The sequence below is a fragment of the Corythoichthys intestinalis genome, chromosome 11 (assembly GCF_030265065.1).
Source record: "Corythoichthys intestinalis isolate RoL2023-P3 chromosome 11, ASM3026506v1, whole genome shotgun sequence".
NCBI lineage: Eukaryota > Metazoa > Chordata > Actinopteri > Syngnathiformes > Syngnathidae > Corythoichthys > Corythoichthys intestinalis.
This window is the reverse complement of record NC_080405.1, coordinates 42,769,158-42,792,710: the sequence shown is the minus strand read 5'-3', so window position 1 is coordinate 42,792,710 and position 23,553 is coordinate 42,769,158. Positions and strand designations below refer to the sequence as shown.

The 23,553-nt window shown below is 39.6% G+C and overlaps 1 protein-coding gene across 4 annotated transcripts in view; it reads right to left on the bottom strand.

The window, feature by feature from the left end:
• Window positions 1-23,553, bottom strand: part of frmpd3 (FERM and PDZ domain containing 3) — a 216,407-nt gene that overhangs the window by 37,171 nt on the left and 155,683 nt on the right. For 2 of the 4 annotated variants that reach the window (XM_057849440.1, XM_057849443.1), the window contains exons 3-6: window positions 4,501-4,613; window positions 1,705-1,859; window positions 1,525-1,627; window positions 1,156-1,201 (exon numbers count right to left, since the gene is read on the bottom strand). In XM_057849440.1, the coding sequence (XP_057705423.1) occupies window positions 1,156-1,201; window positions 1,525-1,627; window positions 1,705-1,859; window positions 4,501-4,541 (345 nt within the window). In that variant the 5' untranslated portion in view covers window positions 4,542-4,613. Of the gene's footprint in view, window positions 1-1,155; window positions 1,202-1,524; window positions 1,628-1,704; window positions 1,860-4,500; window positions 4,614-23,553 lie in introns of those variants that run through there. The other 2 variants (XM_057849441.1, XM_057849442.1) reach the window with 2 other exon arrangements.

Below are 23,553 nucleotides of genomic sequence, written 5' to 3'. Positions count from 1 at the left end.
ACGGAAACTATTGCACATTTTCGTCACGTCTCGTCAGACGAAAATTGGCATTCGTCTCGTCAGGTTTTAGTCTCCGAAATCATGTTTTTAGCTCGTTATTGTCTCGTCATCATCATGAAAAAGTGTTCGTTGACTAAATATTTTCGTTATCATCATGGTTGACGAAAACAACACTGGTTTAAACGTTTAACTCTTCTTAAATGGGATATCAGGCTTAATTTTCGAGTTAGCGGGGATTTAATTAGTCGGTGGAGTTGGTTTCAACAAATTCTTTGCAGTTTGCTAGTTTTGTTGTTTATTTGTTAATTTCAGGGCTTCAGGCTTCCATCTTCAGCTCTTTGGACAAGGTCCCAAAAAGATATAAGCCTTTTGAGTCACCAACAACAGTGGTGACTGGAATCTTTCTGTCTGTCCGGCTTTATTTGGAGACTATGAATCGTTTAACGTAGTGGAAAGGTGCATGTTGGGCAGAGGATGAACGAGTTTGTATTTTTAACCAATTGATAACGAAATGTTAAAGTTATGATCTGAAATAAATCTGACACGAATAATTTTAGAGCACCAGGCATCGCCATTGTCAAGGGAACGAACCGGTGCACATTCATTAAAAAAAATTCTCATTATTTAAAACAATGACTTTAGATTTTGTTTAAGCCATTGGTACAGAAAGACATGGTATAAATGACTCCAAATTGATTTCACAAACGTTTGTGTCTGATAAATTCGATGTTCAATCTCCAATTGTAGAATAGATTTAAACACGCTATGCACAATATTATACATATAATATTATTGAAAGAAGAGCTACCTGCAAGACCAGAAGCGAGATTTGATTTACTAACTGAGGCTAAACTGTGAGGCGGTCATGCTAACAACTTGGCCTCTGCGCTCTGTGTTTCCCTGTGTATATTTATCAACGAAAGAGTTATTCAACTGCAACTGTAATTGCATCTGCATTTTGACTTCATCGCTCTACTTGCTGAAAATATGCACCTTATTTATTTGGTGAATTAAATTGATTTTAATGAATGACCTGGAATGTTTCTGAAAGGTTTACCAGAAGAGAAATGGCCAATAATTAAGCATCTAATATGTGGGCGTGCATGTTGAGACATGCATGAAAAGAAATGATGAGAGCAAGGTACTTCTACGCACCTGATGAGGCTGCAGCACAGTGAGAACAATAATGTCTTTGCAGCGTCTACGTGGAGACAACAGAGTGGAGTGGGTTAGGTAATGCCATGTGTAGCACAACGTTTGGAGCGTTCCGCCACTTTCTATCTGCCATTTCCTCTCTGTCCTTCAGCAATGAAAGGACTGACTCATCCACCATTTTGTGTTGATGCGGTCACATATAAATCACAGTAAGAAACATTATGTTCTTTTTGGGCCACCCACTTTTTACAAGAATTTTTTTTTCCTCCTTCTCGCCTGTGTTCCCTGTTATTTTTCACTTGGCCTCACATTTGGTCCCCTGGCCCTTAGTTTTCCCACCCTCCCTCCTGGGACAGTAAAGGATGCTACCTTACAAGGTCTATGACTCTCTCTCGGGGCGCGTCGCTCACCGTCTCCTCGTTAATGGCCAAGATCTGATCTCCAGGGAGAAGCTTACCAAAGGAAGGGCCGTCTGCAGAGAGTTAGCAACACGCAAACGGCGTACAAAGTCATCTATTTGGAGTCATTGGCTTATTTGCTTCTACTTACCAGCAGAGACGGAGCGTACAATGACGGGCCTCTGGCTGCCTGCAATGAAGCCGAAGCCTTGAGTAGGGTGCCGCTGGATGGTGACTTGTCTAGCTGTGGCAGGACTTAGGGTACCACTGTCCATACCATCCTGGCTCTCCTCTAACATCGCAGAGCTGAACATATGTAAAATATACAATTAGTGGAATTACGTATTCAGCAAAATTCTGAAAAATCATTTTAAGCCTCCGTAGAAAAAATAATGGAGTAAATGGTGCTTATCATTGCCCTTCTCTATTTCTGTGTTAATATCTGTATTTTGTTTGGTTACACTTTAGTTTCGCAAACAATGGCTATTGAAGTAATCTGACTTTTTAGCCAGATTGCTGGAATCTCGCCAGCCAAACCGCCGGAACCGCACCATTGTAATTCCAACGACCCGGGCTGGCAGTACCCCGACAACCCGGCCAAAAAGCCAAATTCCGCGCGTTCACATTAGTCTTAACCCCTTGTACTGACTCAATTTTGAAACCTGGAAAAAGGCTTCGAAACCTAAGTTGACAATAAGGGTGTAACGGTACATGTATTTGTATTGAACCGTTTCGGTATGTGGTGCTCAGTTCGGAACGTAGGCGTACCGAATGAGTTTCTGATGTAACCCTTACTTTTCGAGGCTGCTAGTCGATCGGGTTACAGTTTCTTTGTGTAGATTATATTTACTCCGTCTACTATAATGAGGACCAACACGGTAGGACAGTATACAACCCAGAAACGTCAAAGGCGCGACAATGTGGCTGCCACGAGAACGCAGTGAAACGCGGGCTTTAAAGTCGATCAGCCAATGCACACCAATCGCAGTGCGGCCGCGTGTTAGACGCGTCCCAGAAGCGGCTCAACGCGACGCACACGAAAAGAACGGCAGAGTTTATTATTTGACGCGAGACGCGACCCTTCTGCGTCAATACTACTACCAGTAGCTAGGCTCTGGCAGACCGGAAGTCACTCGTGTAAAAATACGGTGGATCCGGTTGATTTTCAAACTAATATGCAATCGTAACCTACTTTTTGACTCCATCAGATCTCTTGAGTGGTAGATCGGGGCACAGTTGACTTGTCTTTGTTGATTTACTGCTGTCTTCTCTGCTATAATAATAACCAACACGGCGCCGTGTTCTATACAAAACCCTCCTACCACAACAAAACAAGTAGGAACTAATATTCACATAGGAACTAAAGTTATACCGTTACACCCCTAGTTGACAATTTATTCAGGTCGACAGCCATCAAACAGCAAGGCAAAACAGCAAAGAGACCAAGGTGAGGAGGCGAACTGAATCCAGGGTCACTATATCACAAGTCAACAAAAGATTCCCGAGAAAAATGACGATTAATTAAACATTCAGTCTTTTAAATGCTCTGGTGAGGCGGGCTGTGGTACGGAAGAAGGGTGTGTTTGGGCGTTGTTTAGGATTATTCTCTGTGTGGATTGGGCAGGAGGGTTTAGGGTGTTACTGTTGTCAGGGCAACGAGAGTTGAGGATTTTGCCACCTCAGCGCCACGTGAGTGCTGAGTGTCAACGTCTCGGTTGCGGGTTCCTCATTATCAGATGTTCCTTGTAGCAAGAAGAGATGTCCCGACATTTGTTCTGGACTGTCCAGAAGAGCTGATTGCGTGATTTGGTGGTGCAGACATGGGCTTGTAGATGTCTTGCCTATCACCTGCATGTCAGCGTCAATCTTACTCAGTCAGCAGCATGACGTGCGCGTTGGGCTTCCGTGGTCAGACGGCATCCCGCATCTGTTCTGCCCTTATCTGCCCATTGTTTTGGCGCTGCAAATTCTAATAATTTCAACTGTTCATTATATCAAATATATTCTGCTTGTTTTTCTTAAACTGTGATATAAATGCTATTTATTTGATATTGGGTGTGTTAGAGTAATACAAACACTCAAACAGTAAATATGAGAAAAGATACTATTCCCTTCACTAAGCTTGTAACTATTCCTGAGAAAGACGTACAGATGTACGGACTTCAATGAGAGTGATCTCATAACATAAATGATAATTTTTTAATGCATTTTTTCTAATATGACATGTCATGTGTTGAGGGCGACGGTGGTGCAGGTGGTTGAGCGGTGGCGTCCAGTGATTGAAGGATCTGGGGTTTGATTCCAGCACCCACCTGCTCTCACCTCTGCCCATTGTTGTTGTATCCTTAGGCCAGATACTTCACCTTACTTGCCTGTACGAAAATTGTGTCAGAACGAGAGGCTGCCTCGCTTCTGTTGGACTGCCCCAGAGCAGCTGTGGCTACAGTAGTGGCTTACCACCCTCGAGTGTGGAGTTGAAGAATAATGCAATGTATAGCATCTTCGAGCGTCAAAAAAAGCGCTTTATAAATCAATTGCATCATCATCATCATTATTATTATTATTATTATTTATTATTCAACCCAGACTGATTCATATGCAGCCCTATTGTAATTGTTGGCTTTCGATTCGCTGGCATGATTTGTTTGATCTTTTGGACACAACGCATTTTAACTGGACTCAGACCAGCACTGGGGGGTGCTTGAACAGCTGTGTTTTGGTGTACTGGCCAGGAATCAAATGAACATCAGCTGCATGGAAAGCAGCAGTATGTCCCACTAGGCTACTGCCGCATCTATCTGGTTTAATCAATAAAATGGAATCTGACTGGTTGGACAGAAAATCTGTATTTTAAGATCTTTTCATATTTGGACCTCTGTGGGTATTATCCTACAATGTGTCGTGGGTTAGCTGGTAATGCACTAATGATTGAAAGATAATTGAATACCTGTCACATGCGTATGTGTGTCCATCCTGGACCTCGGCCATCCCCTGAGAGGAGGGAGCAGCATGGGACAGGCTTGCACAGCAAAGGCCACACTCTTTTTCAAAATCATTCACCTGTATAAAACATGAGAAAGAACTTACATGAAAATTAACATTTCCTGCTTTTTGTTGAAACTACAGCTTGTTATATAATTTATTAATCTAGAATGATAAAAGATAACGTGGTATGTAAATGCGTCTGTAAATCACGAGATCTACGAGACAGCACAAGGTGAGAGTGAAGATTTTAAGATTTTCCTTTGATATACTCGATAAAAGCATCTGATACATGAGATCTGCCTTTAAAAGCAGCTTTCATCAAGGACATAAGACAAGAGAATGCAAGTATTTAACACTGTATCAGTCAATATCTCTTTTCTGCAGTTGTGAACCACGCATTCCTTTTTACAGATGCCTGCGTGGGAGGAAGTAAGAGCGTCATTACAGTTGGGACATGAATTGTCTATGGCAGGAAAATGTCACAAAGTGACAGAAATGTGATGGAAATATATATGCAAGCGTTTTAGCATCTGACCTGGTTAGAGATGAAACCAACTGTGACATTAATGCTTTTAAATAGAGAGAGGGGAGAACAAACATGTCAAGACTGCTCAGAGGTATTATGCATGGATGCAAGAGCAAATGCTTTTTGTGAGTGCCACAAGCTGACAACAAACTGTCAGTAACTGGAGGCGGAGTCTCTTGGTCAATAGTTTATTGATTTGAAATCTTGTCACTTGTAGTTTGTGCTAACAGTACTTTACAAGGGACATGGCTCATCTACAATTCTAGTGGTGCATGACTGATCTGGACCCGGGTTCTCATGACAGATTATTTATCTTTGATAAGATTTATTTTTAATCCCATGTACACGACTGGAAATCCATTACCCATTATGGGATTTGAAAAAAAGTGTAATTAGGTAATAAACTATTCGTCATACATATGTCGGTACCAGAGGTGAACAGTAGTGACGAATGTTGCCGTCGCAGCTGGTACTGCTGCTGAAAAATGACGATTTTCCTCGACAATGATTACTGTCCCCTCATCTATTATCTACCGTCTATTATTATGTCTAAAGTTACCTCACAGTGCAAGTCTACCTATATTTCCTTGCCCTTTTCCTTCTGCCCCTCTAATTACTTTTAATTGCCATCTGCTTCCCTTTCCAGGTGCTGGAAGGACTCCCATCTGGCAGGTTTTCAAGGAGGTGCCAAGGATCCCTCACTCATCAGGTAGGGGTGATAACTGTGTGCTCTTCTGTATGTCAGCCACAGCTCCTCTCCAATCCAGACGGATGAGAATTAGACTATACAGTATGCTGTAGCTACGTACATTTATCTGATCATTTTCTCATAAGGGTTGTGAATAAGTCGACTATTGGAGAGGGAGGGAGAGACCCCCTTTAGGAGGATGCATAAGCAACAGTTGCTCTTGTTGAATAATTGACATACCGTATTGGCCCGAATATAAGAGGGTGTTTTTTTGCATTAACCCTTAGATGCACAAGTTACTGGACCCCACACGCTTCCATAAGTGGGTCAAAAATGACCCATATTAGAACTAATGTGTTTTTATGCCATTTTGGTGAAGAATAATCACTTGTATATTAATTAGTATGATATTTAGGGGTACACACGAATTATTTCATGCTTGAAATATCTTTATGATTCAATTAACATTTAAAAAAAAAAAAAAAAGCCAACAGCAATAGACTTTATCCTTCCTTTTATTTTATCATCAATTTCCACGTTTACATGGAGCCAAATATTCCAATTACAATCGGAATATTTGTTCAAACCGAATAAATGTGTTCCATATAAACACCTCATTCGGAATGAACAGGCCCAAACCGAATGGACTTTCATTCCGATTCACAGGGGTGGAATATTCCTTTTCCCAAACCGATTAGAAGTAAAATTATATCATGTAAACAGGGAAGTGGAATGGTGTCTGGTTGCGTTCTTTCTGCACATGCTCCGTACTGACGTGGTGACGTCACTTTGTGACGTAAGTAACGTCACTTGCAACATGGCTTCCAAGCACAGCGCACCTAATTGGAGTCCGGCGGAAAGATTGTATTTAATTCAAACTTTAAAAGAATTGAATATAATTGCTCGCTTAGACGGGCGTAAAACGAGGAACAGTGAACTATTTAAAAAAGTTCACGAGAGGTTACACGAAGCCGGAATAGACCGGAGCGTTGACCAGATTAGAAACCGGTGGAAAACCGGCTACTACAAGGCAAAAGAGCAAAACAGCAGAAGCGGATACGACCCCACAAACACAACAAGTGGGTTAAAGTTAAAACAGCAGCACTCCAACGATCGATCTCCATGTTTTGCAACGTGACGCTTTGTTTTGATTAATCTGCGCATGTCAGACGGCAGTTGTCAACGTCCTTTCGGAATAAAGGCAGTCACATGTAAACGCTGGATCAGAATAGATGAAGTGACATGTAAACAGCTGATCTGAAATTTCCATTCGGAATGATTTGAATCGGTATGAATAAAAGTCAGCATGTAAACGTGGCTAGTGATGAAGAGCTCCCATGAACCTTTTTGGTAAGGCAGCGGTGCTAAGCCCTTGTGGAGGCACTGACCGATTTCTGAGGATATTGTGGCTCTGTCCTCTGCCCTGGGTGGGAGGTAATTTTCTCTAGTAAGAGCCCTACCAACTCATTCTGTTGGCCATGATTTGGACACTTTTCTTCTTCAGAGGACACATCAGTGGAATCTTATGAGTCACATTGATCCTGTTCAGTTGGATTTCCAGGTGGACAACTGCCACTGCCACCTGGACAATAGTCTGGGTCCTCATCATTAGAAATTTCAGACACTTGAGTCCAACCCCGTCACTGCCTCTCCATCATCCAACATCTGTAGGACCATTTCAGCTGTAAATCTAGCACAAATCCGATTTTTTGGTGTTTTTCCGACTCGACTGAACAGGAAAAGTCCCATAAAAAGTGAACCATTTTCAAATTCGATCCAGGTAACTTTCGTATGTTGTTAAAATCCCATCCGGGCCACATTTTTCCAGAATGTGGCTGCGGTCCGAACTGTCAAGTTCCCCAAATTGGAATTCATGCAGCGGTTAACATCAGCAAAGAGCGAGAGAGACAGGGTGCTACGGTAGCGATGCAGCTGTGCATCAGCGTTAGCGCCTAGCTTGAAAGCGGCTTTTGGGGAAGGAGCGGGCTTAACAACAGTCTTAAAAAAATAAAATGGGTTCAGAATAAGCCCGACAATGCTCGGTTTTCTGTCTGCTCCAATGCTCCCTCGCATGTGGGCCAGTTTTCTCAGCGTATCTCGGACTGCAAATTAGAGCAGGTGTGTGATACTTGAACAGGCTAAATGGACCAATGCAGTCTGGACTGGTACGCCAAAAAAACAGATATGACAAAAAAATCAGAATTGTGCATTAGGACCTGCGGAATGAACCTAGCCTCAGTTAGCTAGCCAGTTATGAAATAGGTTAATTTGTTGATGAATAATGATAAAGTGTCATGAAAGAGAAAAACACCCACACAAAATACTATATGGATATAATACTTACAGTACACGTATCAGCTCTTACTGTGTAAAATGATCTTCTTAAGGGATGTTACTTTTTACATACCTAGTCTGTGTGGTCCACGGTAAATTTATTCCTGACAGCCAAAGTTGATAAGAATGAAAGATTCCCATTGGATTCCATAGAAAATGCATGTGGGTCATTTTTGACCCACTTGTGGAAGATTAGGGTAGTAATACAAAAATGACAATTTCTTCAAACGTATAAAAAGTTCATCAAAAATTTGAATGGCATTACATCAAGAACATGTTTCTTGAGGAATACCTGAAATATGAATTGATAACAATTTTTGACTCACTTATGCATCTAAGGGTTAAAAAAAAACTCAAAGTGGGAGTCGTCTTATATTTGGGGTCTAGACATTATACCCATTCACGATGCTAGGTGGCGCCAGATATTTTTGAAGCGAATGCTGAACTTGAGGAGTAATGCTCTGTCATGACAGATCCGAGCTACTCTCAAGTTTAACCAGTTTACATTACCGTAATTTCCCGAATTTAAGGCGCACCCGTGTATAAAGCGCACCCCAAATTTACTTGTAAAATCTATGGATAGTTATCGTACCTGTTTAACGCGCACCCTAATTTTAGCACCAATAAATAGAAGAATACAAGAAAACAGCTTGTGTACAGATACAGAAATGTCATTCTACTGACTGGTAAAACACAGCACAAGCATAGCACATTGTTAGTTCAAAACATTACCATAAACTGACAATATTTACGGTAATAACATGATTCAACAACTTCTCCAACTTAGCAGAATCTAGGAGAAAACAAAACAGATGTGACTTTTCTTTTAAAGGCTGCTAACTTGCTCGTTTCATCATGATGTATAAATGTTTCTTCCATGGATTGATACGGTAAAATGAAAGTGAGAACGTAAGTCGGAGATACGAGAGAGCTCATCGCTGTAGACACGACAGTAACAATAGGAACTATTGTTTTTTGGGTTTGAGTTTCCCGAGGGACAGATATAGTTGAGGGACACAGGAAGTCTGTGTTGTGTTACGTTTCTTATGGTCCGAGTTGCGGAGCTGCAATAAACGTTGACTCAAATGAAGCCAAAAAGTCTTTTTTCAAACTTGAGTCTTGAAAAAGAGGGGATCGTCTTATAATCAGGGCCGTCTTATATTCGGGCCAATACGGTAATGGACACATTTAAGGATTGTTAGAAGCAGGAAGAGGCACTACTTGTTTTGGTTTTGCAAAGGGTTAATGAGTATGTGTGTGTGGAGTGGGTGTGTCACTGTCACTGTCACCTAATTAATACCACCTGTGACTACCTGGGAAGGTTTGATTCAGGTAGCATAAGAGGAGGCAGGGTGCCAATTTTCTGTTGACCGCTAGTATTCCATCTGATTAGGAATGGGAATTGGTAAGATTTTTACGATTCCGATTCCATTATGGAAATTGCTAAACAATTCGATTCTTTATCGATTTTCTTATCGATTCTATTTGGACTAATTGACTGTATGAGTTTCTGGGTTCAATATGTTTTATGGTTCATTCGCCTCGGATTGTCGGTTAGAACACAAGGAGTAGAGGTGTAACGGGTACACAGAAAGTGTATCCGTTGTAGCACGTGGAAACCTCCCCGCCGATTCCTTCATGTAAGGTCGCTAACGGCTGCGCCGTTGGCTCGAGCTTTATTGGCGCAGTGGTTACCGAACTTGCCTACCGACTAGAATTCATTGCGGCGCGCGGATTCGCGTCCCAGCCTAGTCAGAGGTGGGAGCGGAACGCGGGGCGGCACAGATAAGACTCGGGTTACAAATGGGGGCTCGTCCGGGATCGGCAGCGAAGGTTTCAGGGGGAGAGTGTAACGGGTACACAGAACGTGTATCCGTTGTAGCACGTGGAAACCTCCCCGCCGATTCCTTCATGTAAGGTCGCTAACGGCTGCGCCGTAGGCTCGAGCTTTATTGGCGCAGTGGTTACCGAACTTGCCTGCCGACTAGAATTCATCGCGGCGCGCGGGTTCGCGTCCCAGCCTAGTCAGAGGTGGGAGCGGAACGCGGGGCGGCACAGAACAGACTCGGGTTACAAATGTGTTTCCCCGTGTGGGACCACACGTGTGGAATCTCGGTGGAACCTCCACATTTGGAATCTATAAGAGTATACTATATCATCGAAGAGCAAGTACGACAACTTTTACAATGTCTCATCAAGACATTATAAAGATTGCCAAATGGCAAGGTCAGCGATTGCATAAAAAAATGGAAGAACCACCGGGACAAGTATGTATGTGTTCGGAAGCGAATGACCACCCGAAGCGGTGATACAGATTGCCAAAAACTGCAAGCTTTTTATCACTTTATGACGTATTTTTGGTTGGTGCATGTAATCATTAATTGTGTACATATGTTTGCTGTGAGTATGTGACTTATTTACATTTCACACTTCTAGTATATGAAGAATAAAGCACAGGTTTGGTGTCGAAAGAGTTTTGATCTTTAATTTTCAACAACAGTTCACACACTTGATACATCATCACTGATTGAGAGTGCCTCTGTGCTTTTATGATAATGGATGGGGGGAAGAAGGAGAGGAGTCGATGATGGCTTTCCCCACTTTATTGTGGTAACAATAAAATAAATAACAAAATAATAGCGGGCGGCTGCAACATGCGGTGCTAACTTTCGCTTTCTCCCGTTCTTTCCACTCGCTTCCCGCTACGTCACCGTTCCCCAGTCTGACCGGCTTTTGAAAGGTCCCGCGCGTAGTAGTGATGGGATTTTCGGCTCTTTTCGGTGATCCGGTTCATTTGGATTGGCTCAGTGAAAAGAGTTTTTTGGCTCTCAAACGGCTCTTTTAACTTTAGCTTTTATTTTAAATATTCATGACGTATTTAGCATACATTTTGATAAATGACTTGCTGAACTAAATATTGCACTCTGCCGACTGCAAATAGCAACAATTATCAAGCAAAGAAAAGGGTTTTTACTTTTTTTATTGAACATTAAAAAGGCTCCAAATAACAAACAAGCAACAAAATTAAACTTTAACCAACAACAATCAAACATGCTGCATCATAACAAAAATAGTGAGCACTACTGCAACAGCAGCACGAACAAAACAAACATATGCTACTCCTTGCTTTATTTTAACAAACATAAGCTACTCCTTGCTTTATTTTAAATTTGAATTCAAGAAAACTAAACACTTCAACTTGGAGGGGCTGATCTGGCTCCTTTTCTCAGTAATTATTTGTCCAGTCTAATTTTTTTCTAGCTGGACAGTAGGATGAACTGTCATCATGTGTCTATCGAACGGACAGTTTAAGTTTGCCCACAAGACATTCTTCCCTATTGTCATCTGACTTTAACCAATTAAAATGTCTCCAAATGTTACTGCGTTTTCGGCTCATCTTGATGGCCTACAAGCCGTGTTCGTGTGTCGTCCTTTCCTCCTCCTGTGTCTGTCTGTCTGCTCAGTGCGCACTCCGTGGACTACCTAGTACCAAGCCCCTCCCCTTTCTCTTCCTGTCTCAATCTCTGAGCACAGCAGCTGAGCCATGGCCAAACCTCGCTTCAGACACGTGAAAAAGAGAGAGCGACATAGAGAGGGAGGGGGGGGGTGACAGAGCCGGCTCTCATCGTTCACTTGAAAGAGCCGGCTCTTTGTACCGGCTCGTTCGCGACCGACACACCCCTCTAGTGGCTAGGCGGTGAATTACAGAGCAACGTGTTCCCTCGCCGCAGAACTATCGAATGCTCATTGACGCCGTAGTAGCTTCGCTGTCACCGCAACGCAGAAGTATAACGCAGCTAAATGAACGCCATCAGATGACAGTCCCAGCCTCAGGCGAGTCTTCATGGATGCAGCGCGTCTGACGGAGACCCGCTATCCCCTCTATGTGAGTAAGTGGACTCACACAGGTATGTCCATGATCCGATCACGTGATCGAAAATTGGGCCGATCGGGCCATTTTTCAGAGGATCAGACTTAAAAGGATCGCATTTTTAATTTAAAAAAAAAAAAAAAAAAAAAAAATATATATATATATATATATATATATATATATATATATTTTAAATATTTTAAAATTTTAAATATATATATATATATATATATATATATATATATTAATTTTTAAGGGTTAAAAAGTAACAAAATAATCCAGAAATGCAATGGCACTGCCAAAAGATTCAAAAATGTATACGTTTTATACTCCGCAACGCTCACGGATAATGTGGAAGAGGAGGTACTGCAAACAACCCCACTAGGGGAATGTTCTGGAAGCTAACATGGGAACTTAATAGGTAGCTGCTAGAGTGGTAATGTTTGCTCTGTGGTAATGTTTTACCATCAAATGGGGAACCTTATAATGTGTACAAAGTGGGCATTTCGCGTGGTGGAAAGGATTGAAATTTGTTTAGGGCAATGTACATATATATATATATATATATATATATATATATATATATTAGGGCTGTCAAACGATTAAATTTTTTAATCGAGTTAATTCATTACAGCTTAAAAATTAATTAATCGTAATTAATCGCAATTAATTGGAATTCAAACCATCTATAAAATATGCCATATTTTTCTGTAAATTATATATATATATATTCTGTAAAATGTTGGAATGGAAAGATAAGACACAAGATGCATATATACATTCAAGATACGGTACATAAGGACTGTATTTGTTTATTATAACAATAAATCAACAAGATGGCATTAACATTATTAACATTCTGTTAAAGCGATCCATGGATAGAAAGACTTGTAGTTCTTAAAAGATAAATGTTAGTACACGTTATAGAAATTTTATATTAAAACCCCTCTTAATGTTTTCGTTTTAATAAAATTTGTAAAATTTTCAATCAAAAAAATAAACTAGTTGCCCGCCATTGTTGATGTCAATAATTACTTACACAATGCTCATGGGTGCTGAAGCCTATAAAATCAGTCACACCCAAGCGCCAGCAGAGGGCGGCAAAACTCCATAAAACACAATTAACAAGTGGGCATTTCACTCTACTGACATTTAAATCTGTCTGAGCGGGACATGTGTGTTAATTGCGTCAGATATTTTAAAATTAATTACCGCCCGTTAACGCGATAATTTTAACAGCCCTAATATATATGTGTGTATATATATATACAATATATATATACATATATATATACATACACATACAGGTAGTCCCCCCGTTACGACGTTCCCGACTTGCTTGATTTCTACTTTACAACGTGTGTCTCGTCCTCTGTTTTTTCTCCAGTCGTTTTAAAAAAAAATTTTTTTAGTTGCGTAACAGTGTCTCGTCTGCCACCTCCCAGCATTGATGGTAAGTACAGTATATTATTTATTTAATTTTTTAATTTATTAGATCTAATTAATCTAAATGGTTGATCTCTACAGTAATTGCATATCTGGTATTTCATTATACAACAGTAAATGTGCGGTCCGCTTTCCTTTGTTACACTCGGACTTGTTTGACCTCACGGCAGCGCTGTTATCTGTTAGTTTCGAATGTTGCTTTCACATTGGGAAGCGGGGGTGAACGCCAGTTAACATTTCAAGAAGGCAGAGAAAGATGAACGGCGCATTAACATCTACACTTAATAGGTGTTCTGCTGTTGATAGCTAATAATGAGTAGTAAACCTTTCGGAGACTTCATGTTACTGGGACAAACTGGCCTGGTGGCTTCACATTCCAATTTATGTTTGACATGACCTCAAGAAGGGGCAGTATTAGTTTCCATGTCTGTGATTAGCCAGGTTTACATGGAACCTATTGTTCCACAAAGAATCTGGTCAAAAGTCCAAACCAAATAAAAAAGCTTCATGTAACCATCTGAAAAATAAACATTCCACATCATTCTGTTGTACAGGGGGAGTAACCTATATTCCGTTTTTCAGACCGACTAAAATTAAAATCCTGTCATGTAAGGGTGTAAAGTTTAATGTATTTGTATTGAACCGTTTCGGTACGTGGTGCTCAGTTCTGAACGGAGGCGTACCGAACGGGTTTCTGACGTAATGTAACCCTTACTTTTCGAGGCTGTGAGTCAATCGGGTTACAGTTTCTTTGTGTGGATTATATTTACTCCGTCTTCTCTACTATAATGAGGACCAACACGGTAGGACAGTATAACCCAGAAACGTCAACGGCGCGACAACGTGGCCACCGCGAGAACGCAGTAAAACGCGGGCGTTAAAGTCAATCAGCCAATGCACGCCAGTGGCAGTGCGGCCGCATGTTAGACGCGTCCCAGAAGTGGCTCAACACGACGCACGTGAAAAGAACGGCAGACTTTATTATTTGACGCAAGACACGACCCTCCTGCGTCAATACCACTAGCGGTAGCTAGGATCGGGCAGACCGGAAGTCACTCGTGTAAAAATACGGTTGATCCGGTCGATTTTCAAAATAATATGCAATCGTAACCCACTTTTTGAGTCCATCAGATCTCTTGAGTGGTAGATCAGGGAACAGTTGACTTCTCTTTGTTGATTTACTGCTGTCTTCTCTGCTGTAATAATACCCAACATGGCCCCGTGTTCAATACAAAACCCTCCTACCACAACAAAACAAGTAGGAACTAATATTCACATAGGAACTAAAGTTATACAACATAAAATATACAATATAAATGAATACTACATCACATTTGTAAAATATAAACACATAATAAATAAATAATAGCCCATTTAAATAAAATAAATTGAAATGAGTTAAAACACCTGTAATTAAATAAAAAGAGTAATACACAGATCATGCTTACACAATTTATTAATTTCTGTGTGCCGCTTTAACTTGAGAAAATCCACCAATAAAGCTTTTGAAAACCGTTCATAAGAAAAAAAAAAAAAAGATTCATTGAGGCATTTCATTTGTAAAATACATGTTAAAATCTTTGTCATTGGGATTGCTTTTCTCTTAAGCGCAGGGCTTCTTTTTTCTTCTTTCTTTTAGAAAGAAAGCTGACCAATGCGTGGGGTCTGAAAGGGAAATTGTAGTTGGATTATCTTTATTTCCCGCTACTTTTTGAGCAGAATTCTTGCTTTATATAGGCTAATGTTCCTATTGTTGAAAGCACAAAGGTATGTAATAAACAACGAGCACATTTATATTTGGCATTTTACTTTCTTACTGTACCGAAAATGAACCGAACCATGACCTCAAAACCGAGGTACGTATCGAACAAAGATTTTTGTGTACCGTTACAACCCTATTGTCATGTTAACGGTGAATTGGAAATGCTTAGTTATGTTTGCGTATGCTCTGTCTTGACTAGGGCTGTCAAAATTATCGCGTTAACGGGCGTTAATTATTTTTTTAATTAATCACGTTAAAATATTTGACGCAATTAACGCAGATGCCCCGCTCAGACAGACTTAAATGACGGTACAGTGAAACGCTCACTTGTTAATTGTGTTTTATGGAGTTTTGCCGCCCTATGCAGGCGCTTGGGTGCGACTGATTTTATAGGCTTCAGCACCCATGAGCATTGTGTAAGTAATTATTGACATCAACAATGGCGGGCTACTAGTTTATTTTTTGATTGAAATTTTTACAAATTTTATTAAAACGAAAACATTAAGAGGGGTTTTAATATAAAATTTCTATAACTTGTACTAACATTTTTCTTTTAAGAACTACAAGTCTTTCTATCCATGGATCGCTTTAACAGAATGTTAATAATGTTAATGCCATCTTGTTGATTTATTGTTATAATAAACAAATACAGTCCTTATGTACCGTATGTTGAATGTATATATCCATCTTGTGTCTTATCTTTCCATTCCAACAATAATTTACAGAAAAATATGGCATATTTTATAGATGGTTTGAATTGCGATTGTTGCGATTAATTAATTTTTAAGCTGTAATTAACTCGATTAAAAATTTTAATCGTTTGACAGCCCTAGTCTTGACATAAACAAGCAGTGACGTTTACTCATTTTAAAACATGGCAGTGTCCAAACAGAGCCCGCAGGACTGTTTTTAAATACAAAATCTCACAGACCTCAACACTTTTGCACGACTAGATGACAGAAAAACAAGAAATACTGAACCATTTAAAACAGTCAATGAAAAGCTTAAAATGGGATGGACCGAAATAATGCTTGGGATGTAAAAGCTTAATGAGCCTGCCTGGCCGCCATTGGAGTCCTACATTATGTGATGTCGTGGGACAAAACCGCTACCTCGTCTTTCGATAGTGAGTCTTGCTGAGCCAAGTGCACTACTGTAAAAAAGAGGCATAAACAGGGGATGAGGTTTTGTTTGGCATCTCGCCACTGTGCTAGACTATTTGTATACCACCAGGACGTGTACCAAGTACTTTAATACAGTTTACATGGGGGGCTTTTCCGAGTCAGAAATTAAGCGAATTGCTGTGTGGCTTTATGAATTACATTGGCTGACTGACTTTTGAGAAGAAGTTACAGCGCAATGAAGGTTGGCAAGGGACACTGAAGCAAACACATCTACCCGGCAATACCAGCGTCATGCAAATGCCAAGAGGGAGGACACCGAGGAACTCTGTCAAGAAATGATCCCCGAGGGCATCAGCAGGTCTGCCCGTTGCTATGACTACAGCTCTCGTGGTAGCTTGTTAAAGCTTGTGGGTGGATGAGAATAGCGATGTGGTCGCTACACATCTTAGGGAGGGCACTCACCAGCTGCTCTGTGGTCCCACGTAGCAGCTGTGGCTAGATTTTAGCAGACCCCCAGGCCCAGAGGTCATGGCACCTGGTACACAGTCCGCCCCCTAGTATGCCGGGCTGCAACTACTCCCCATGGTCCCCCGATTCAAAGGACAATAAATAACCTTTGCACACATACCTTTCAGGCCTTGCATTTTTATCATTAGCTTGAGGGGGTATTGCATCACAAAAAAATAACAGCAGTGCAGAATGTGATCAGTGGTGACCATGACAAGGTGACTGCGAAGGCCAGCCGCATATTAATCAGTCTCTAGGTTTGAGTCCGTTAATCGATCTGTTTTGCAATGCAGCAATAAACAAAATAAGTGGCCCATCATAATACTTTATGGCTTTGTATGCCCAAAGTACTGGCTAAAAATAACTTCTCCACACACCTTCATCCTTTAACTCATTCACTCCCAGCCATTTTCACTGGCGCAACCCCCTTAGCTCCCGGCCGTTTTACTGGATTTTGACTGATTTTGCTAGGCCCACAGAGAATTCTGTTCTATTGCTATATAAACATGGAACCCACCAAAAGAAAGATTTGACTCTCTTGTTTCAGCAGGAAAAAATCTTGGTTCATACCTTTTTCCATTCTTTAGAAATCAGCATTAGAAAATAGCTTCGTTTGAGCAATTTTCCAATTTCTGATGAAAAAACTGAGAAATTGAGCTTTTTGTAAAAGCATAAATTTCAAACATTGACTTTAACACAGCTATTTTTTGCTTTTGTGACATCCCAAACATCTGAATACTGTTTTCCTGCTACAAAATAACATAAACAACAAGATAAATAGAGCTTTTGATAGCAAAGTAACAATTTATTTACACATAACTATACTACTGAACTGAGAGATGACGCTGTTGTGGCCGCGAAAGCCGGGGTAAATTTTTCCCTTATCGCCGCCTGTCTCATGAAGATGGATTTTTTTGGAGTCTTTCTTTTGTGGTGACCACTGCCTCGTGGCGGAGTTCGCCTGGGGAACTTATGTGGGACATGTTGTGTTCCGGGGGGGGAACTGGTTTGGCCGTCCGCGTTTCTGGTTGAGTCGCGGGACACTGGAGGGTCGCAGGGGACGCGAGTGGCCGAGCACGGCGGCGCGGGCTCTGCTTGGCGGGCAGCAGGGACTCAACGGCATCGTCCGCTGCACTGGTGGTTCCGGTCGTTCTGCTGGGTTGTCCAGCGCCTGGCATCCTGGACGTCCTCCTGGTCGTCACATTTGGTCATTTGTTGCCTGGCGTCCCGGACGTCGTCCCGGTCATCCTGCTCGGACTTCCAAGGCCTGGCGTCCTGGACGTCCTCTTGGTCGTCCATTCGGTCGTCTTCCGCCGGCGCCTCGTCTGTGTGGCCCGGCCGTTCCTTCTGTTGAATCGGGTTGTCCCATGAAAAGATTTACTTAAATATCTCCAGAAATATGAGGGGTGTACTCACTTTTGTGATACAATGTAAATGCAAATTTGAAATGCTGTAATTGAAGATGGAACTCATTTAATTTGATTTTTTTTTTTTTTAGTTTCGTTCAGCAAGTGTTGATGTCATGAGCAGCTGAATAAAGTCAGCAAACCACACGGATGTCTGACATTGTCATTTCGGAGCTTATCTTGGCGAGGACAGTATAGTGATGTATAATGAATGTTTTTAGATAGTTATTTTGAGATTGAGGGGATATTTGGGGGTAGTTCAAGGGTTAATTCTGATTTAGAAATGGAACTCGTTCATACCCTGGGGACTACCTGTACTACTAAACATGAATGTCAGAAAAATGACTAAAGTAATTATCTTCTTTCAATTTACTCACAAATGTATTTAGTATGGCATCTTACACTAGTAGACTGAACAGGAAACAAATTATTCTGTTGCTTGAAAAGCAACAGGTGGATGCACAGGTATTACAAATTTCCATCTAGTGGAAAATCATTTGAATTTTCTGCCTGTCCTTTGCTCACATACAGTAGATAGGCTAGATGTAAGATAGCTGGAAGACTTTCTAACAAATTTGGTGAAACGTCATTTATCACTGGCATCTAATGATCTATCACGGCACAGTGGTTAAGAACCACTGGGCCTAAAACACCATACTGCATTGCTTTGAATGTAATCAAATTGCTGCATAGGTCTGTTTGTGGTTGCCTTAACCTTTGACCAAGATATATTGTATTTGGTTGCTGCCGGCGGTGTGACTTAAGCAAATACAAATATCATACAGCCGAGCATAAATGCACCAAGCTGTCTGTACAGTCCGAATAATATTGTTTCTAAATATACACCCACTGCACATACAATCACATGTATGATTTTCATAGTTACTGTCAAAACTCATGTCTCTGTTTTACTTTTGAATTACAAGGTTAAAGCCCAAAAAACATACATACAAATGAACTGACAAAAAAAAAAAAAAAATGAATGTCAAATACTCATTGTCATAGCTTGCTGTGGATAAAATTGCATTATTAAGTGGAAGGTTACCACCCCATTAGCTTCTGACGTTTCTATGGTGAATTCAACAGGCTCTAAGCTAAGGCACATTGTTGCTAATTTGAATACAAACAGCAGAAGGCTGCAGTGGTCCTATTGTGAAGGAAATAAGAAATCAAACCACTGTTGACAATCGATTACAGAGGAAATATGAGTATTTTTTTTTTTGTAGATATGCCGGTGGTAGAAAGGCAAACGACACAAAATGATAGTGAAACCTCCACAGTTAAAGACTAGGGGAAGAAAAAAACAAAACAAATAACTGCAAACTAAACCAAAATCATAGACGGAGTTTGACTTTTGGGGTGGGGGGGCACAACATGTTGATGACCCCGAAACGCAGTGTCAGCAATAAAATTAACTTAAAAGAAAATTTATAATAATAAGTTGACAATGAGCGTTTTTTTGTTTCCCATCATTCTTGAGGGGAATTCTAAATCAGACTGCTTAGGCAATACTTTTCGCTGAGATCATCATCCATTGAATATCGTACGGCCGCCGGTGTTGTGCCAATTTAGTAACCCAGTCAAAAATTGTATCCCCTGGGCAGAGCCATATAGAGGTAGATTTGTGTCTTTATTATTCAATCCCCCAAAAAGTTGCTTCAATAAAAAAAAAGTTGCTTCAATCAAAATATATATTTTCAGTTAAAAAAAAGCCGCTTCAATCAAAAAAAAAAAAAAAAAAGTGTTTGAATGCAAAAATAAATTTGAAACTCCAAAATCCATGTGAAAGCTATTTTCTTTTTTATTCATTCAAAAAATAAGTTGCTTCAAAATAATATATTTTCAAAAAGAAAAGTCTATCAAAAAAAGAAAAATTTCAATCTTAGAAAATGTTTTTTGAATGCGAAAAAATATTTGAGATTGAAAAATTTGCATTTGAACACTTAATTTTTTTCATTGAAAAAGTTTTCTTTGATTAAAGGAATCCATTTTGTGTTTGGGCCATATCATGGATAGGACATTTGTGTCTAAATCATTCAATCCCAAAAAAGTTACTTTAATCCAAAAAAAAAAAAAAAAAAAAAAAAAAAAATTATATCAAAGAAAAAAAATCATTTGAAAAATAAAATTGCCCTCCCCTAATTTTTTTTTTTCCGACCCAATATAAAGAAATATATATTTTTTTCATTTCATTTATTTTTGTTGCAGTTTTATTGCTTTACGACTTTTATATATATGAAAGTCAATTTCATGCAATGACACTTTTTGGCCACCAGGGGGCCCTGCCCCTCCCTTAAAATCCGCTTATGACCGAAATGTAAATATTTGTATGATAAATGACAAATATCTTAGTCCTGTTAAAATGTCACCTAAAACATGTGAAGCTGTGATTATTTTTCCATGGAAAATATAAGGATCCAGTAATTTTCACATAAAACATTGTGTCACAGTGGGATGTTCCACAGTACTTAACTGATTTACAAGTTTGTGTTTGGACACAATTTTTTCGATTATTTTACTGCTGATGGTTTTACAAGACAATGACTGCATGACATAATTACTCACAACTCTTGTTTACAGAAACACTTATGCATGTCATTTTAATGGAAAATCTGCACCTGATCTGGAGTTACATGAAATAAACTTTAAATTCATTAAGGTGTAATTAGTGTCATTAGAAACTGGAACCAATTAGAGCAACAATATTTTCTTTGACGTTGGTAAGGAGCGGGTCGAGGTATCCAGATTTAATTTCTTGATCTGGAATACATCCAGACAGACAGTAACCTCAATTTCATTGCTAGAGTGAGCAGTAATGGGGGGACGGGTGAACAATTCACAGTGGAGAGGCAATACTGAGGAGAGTGTAATTTCCCCGAGGAGGGCTTTAAATGACATCACAAATGAGGCAAAGTTTTCTTTAAATGTTACAAAACTGCAACAAAGTCTTTCCTAATTTTCTTATTCTTCACTTCATACATATGCTGTTTTATATTTATTCACAATAGCGCATTGTAACATTTTATTAGAGCTGGGGATCTTGGGGCACCTAACGATTCGATTACGATTACGATTCAGAGGCTCCGATTCGATTATAAAACGATTATTGATGCACCCCCCTCCTTTTTAATGTTTGTACATTAGTTCCAAAATTGTTCAAAAATCCTCTCAGGCTAAACCAAACTACTATTTCAGTATCAAGTTAACATATAACAGTAAACAAATATACAAAAATAACAGTAAATAAAAAACTCCATTCCCCATTCTGTATCATCAGCTTTAAACTACATTCAATTAATATAATGTTGTGAATCAATTGTTACAGTTGTTAAAATTGCTCCCCTTATTCCATAAGTTCCCATCTGTCTACTTTTGTCAAAGTTTTAAAACTATTTCATCATTTAAAGATAGATTCAAGACAAGATTCTGCCAATTTAGGAGTATTTTAGAAAAAAAACGTAATTAAGTTTGCTACAACAGAGCCTTCTAGAAAGGTCTACTGCTTTAAGATGGCGGCTGTTTACTTACGCCGGAAAGTCTGTCATTTCGCATCTCTGTTCAATAATACAAGTTCTAACTCCGACGTCGTCTGTCATTTTGCATCTAGTTCTACATATATATGATAGCTACTTTAGCTGTATGTTTGTAGCAACTAGCAACTGGGCGTTGTTTGTAGCGGCTGTCAGCCGCAGTCAGGTATGATTGTTTTTTTTTTTTTATCTAGTGGCATGAGTTGAACATGATATTTACTCTCGGTCCGTTCCTCATTGCGTCCCAAAGACCGCGCTGACTGTTTTATACTTCCGCTTTACCTGGTATAATTCAATATTCGGAACTTGGATATTTGTGAATCGTTCTCGAATCTTCCATGGCCTAATCGCGAATAATCTAAGAATCGGAAATTTTGCACGCCTCTACAGTTTATCATAAAATTTAACATCAAATGAGATTCAAAGTATTTTGATTTAACAGTCTGTAAAAAGTTAAAGCCATTGCTTGAGGCTCTAAATTATAGAAAAAAAATAAAATGCGTATTTGGTTGCTATGTAACGGATTTCGTTTATTGCGCGCATGGTCTGGAGTTTAACCCCTGCAATAAACCAAAGATTACTTTAGCAATAATCAATATATCAAAGTAACAAGATAAAATACTATAACAAACGTGTTTTGGTATTACACCGTAAAATATAATTTTGTGGTTGATGAGTTTTGCTCATCAGTGAAACCTGTGTTGCATTTCAATGTGTTCCATCCATTCATAGAGACGTCTTCTGTGGGCAGTGAAGAAAGGTTGCCAACGTTTTGCATCATGAAGAAAATCCCCGAATCTGCAAAAATCCTTTTAACAAGATGAAAGCAGAGACGCCATTATCTCCTGGGTAAAATGAGCCTTTTTAGAGAAAGAATCTGCCTTTCACACATCAGGCTTCTTAGACCCCCACAGTAGGTATGCCACTCTTGTAAAGAATGCCTTCTGCCCTCAGTTTTTAATTGGCTATAAACAAAACTTAGCAAAATACACATTTTTTACCCCTTTCATTTGCAAGGATATGAAGTTTTGAGGTGATGGACTGACAGAGGCTTTCAGTTGAAACTGGTTTGTCTAATCCATTAATCCTGTACTGCAATGCATTCTCCTCACTCTTTGTGAACGTGATGGCAATCTATACTATAAACATAAATAATGCTGCAACGATTAATCGATTAACTCGAGTAATTCGATTTAAAATTTTGCTGCTTCGAGTATTCGTTGATTTAAAGTGGCGTTCATATCAATGTATCCAATGTGTATGTGTTCAGATAAAAAGATCTATATAAAAAAATTAAAGTGGCATTGAAATGGTTTGTTTTGAATGTGTTTACATTTAGTTTTATTGATTTGGGTGGATACACTGTGCACTGTGGATACAATGCCCTCATTTCACATGGCTGGATCCAGCTGGTCACTGTCAAGACTAACATAAGCTAAGTTTATGTTTGAGCTAATGTTTTTTTTTTTTTAAATGCATTCGTAGTTTAGTTTATAGGTATATTTAGCCGTTTTTGTGGGAAGATGTGTTTGAACCATTTAAGAGCATTGTAAAATAAAATTAAAAAAACGTTAAAATTGTATAGCATTTAAACTAGCTGACTTTTGGTATGTAAGTTAGCCAATCGTTCTTTTGTCGTACTTAGATTCTCATTTACAGTGGGATGAAAAAGTATTTGAACCTTTTGGAACTACTCACATTTCTGCATAAAATTACCATCAAATGGGAACTGATCTTTGTCAAAATCAAACAGATGAAAATACAGTGTCTGCTTTAACTAAAACCACCCAAACATTTAAAGGTTTTATTTTAATGAGGATA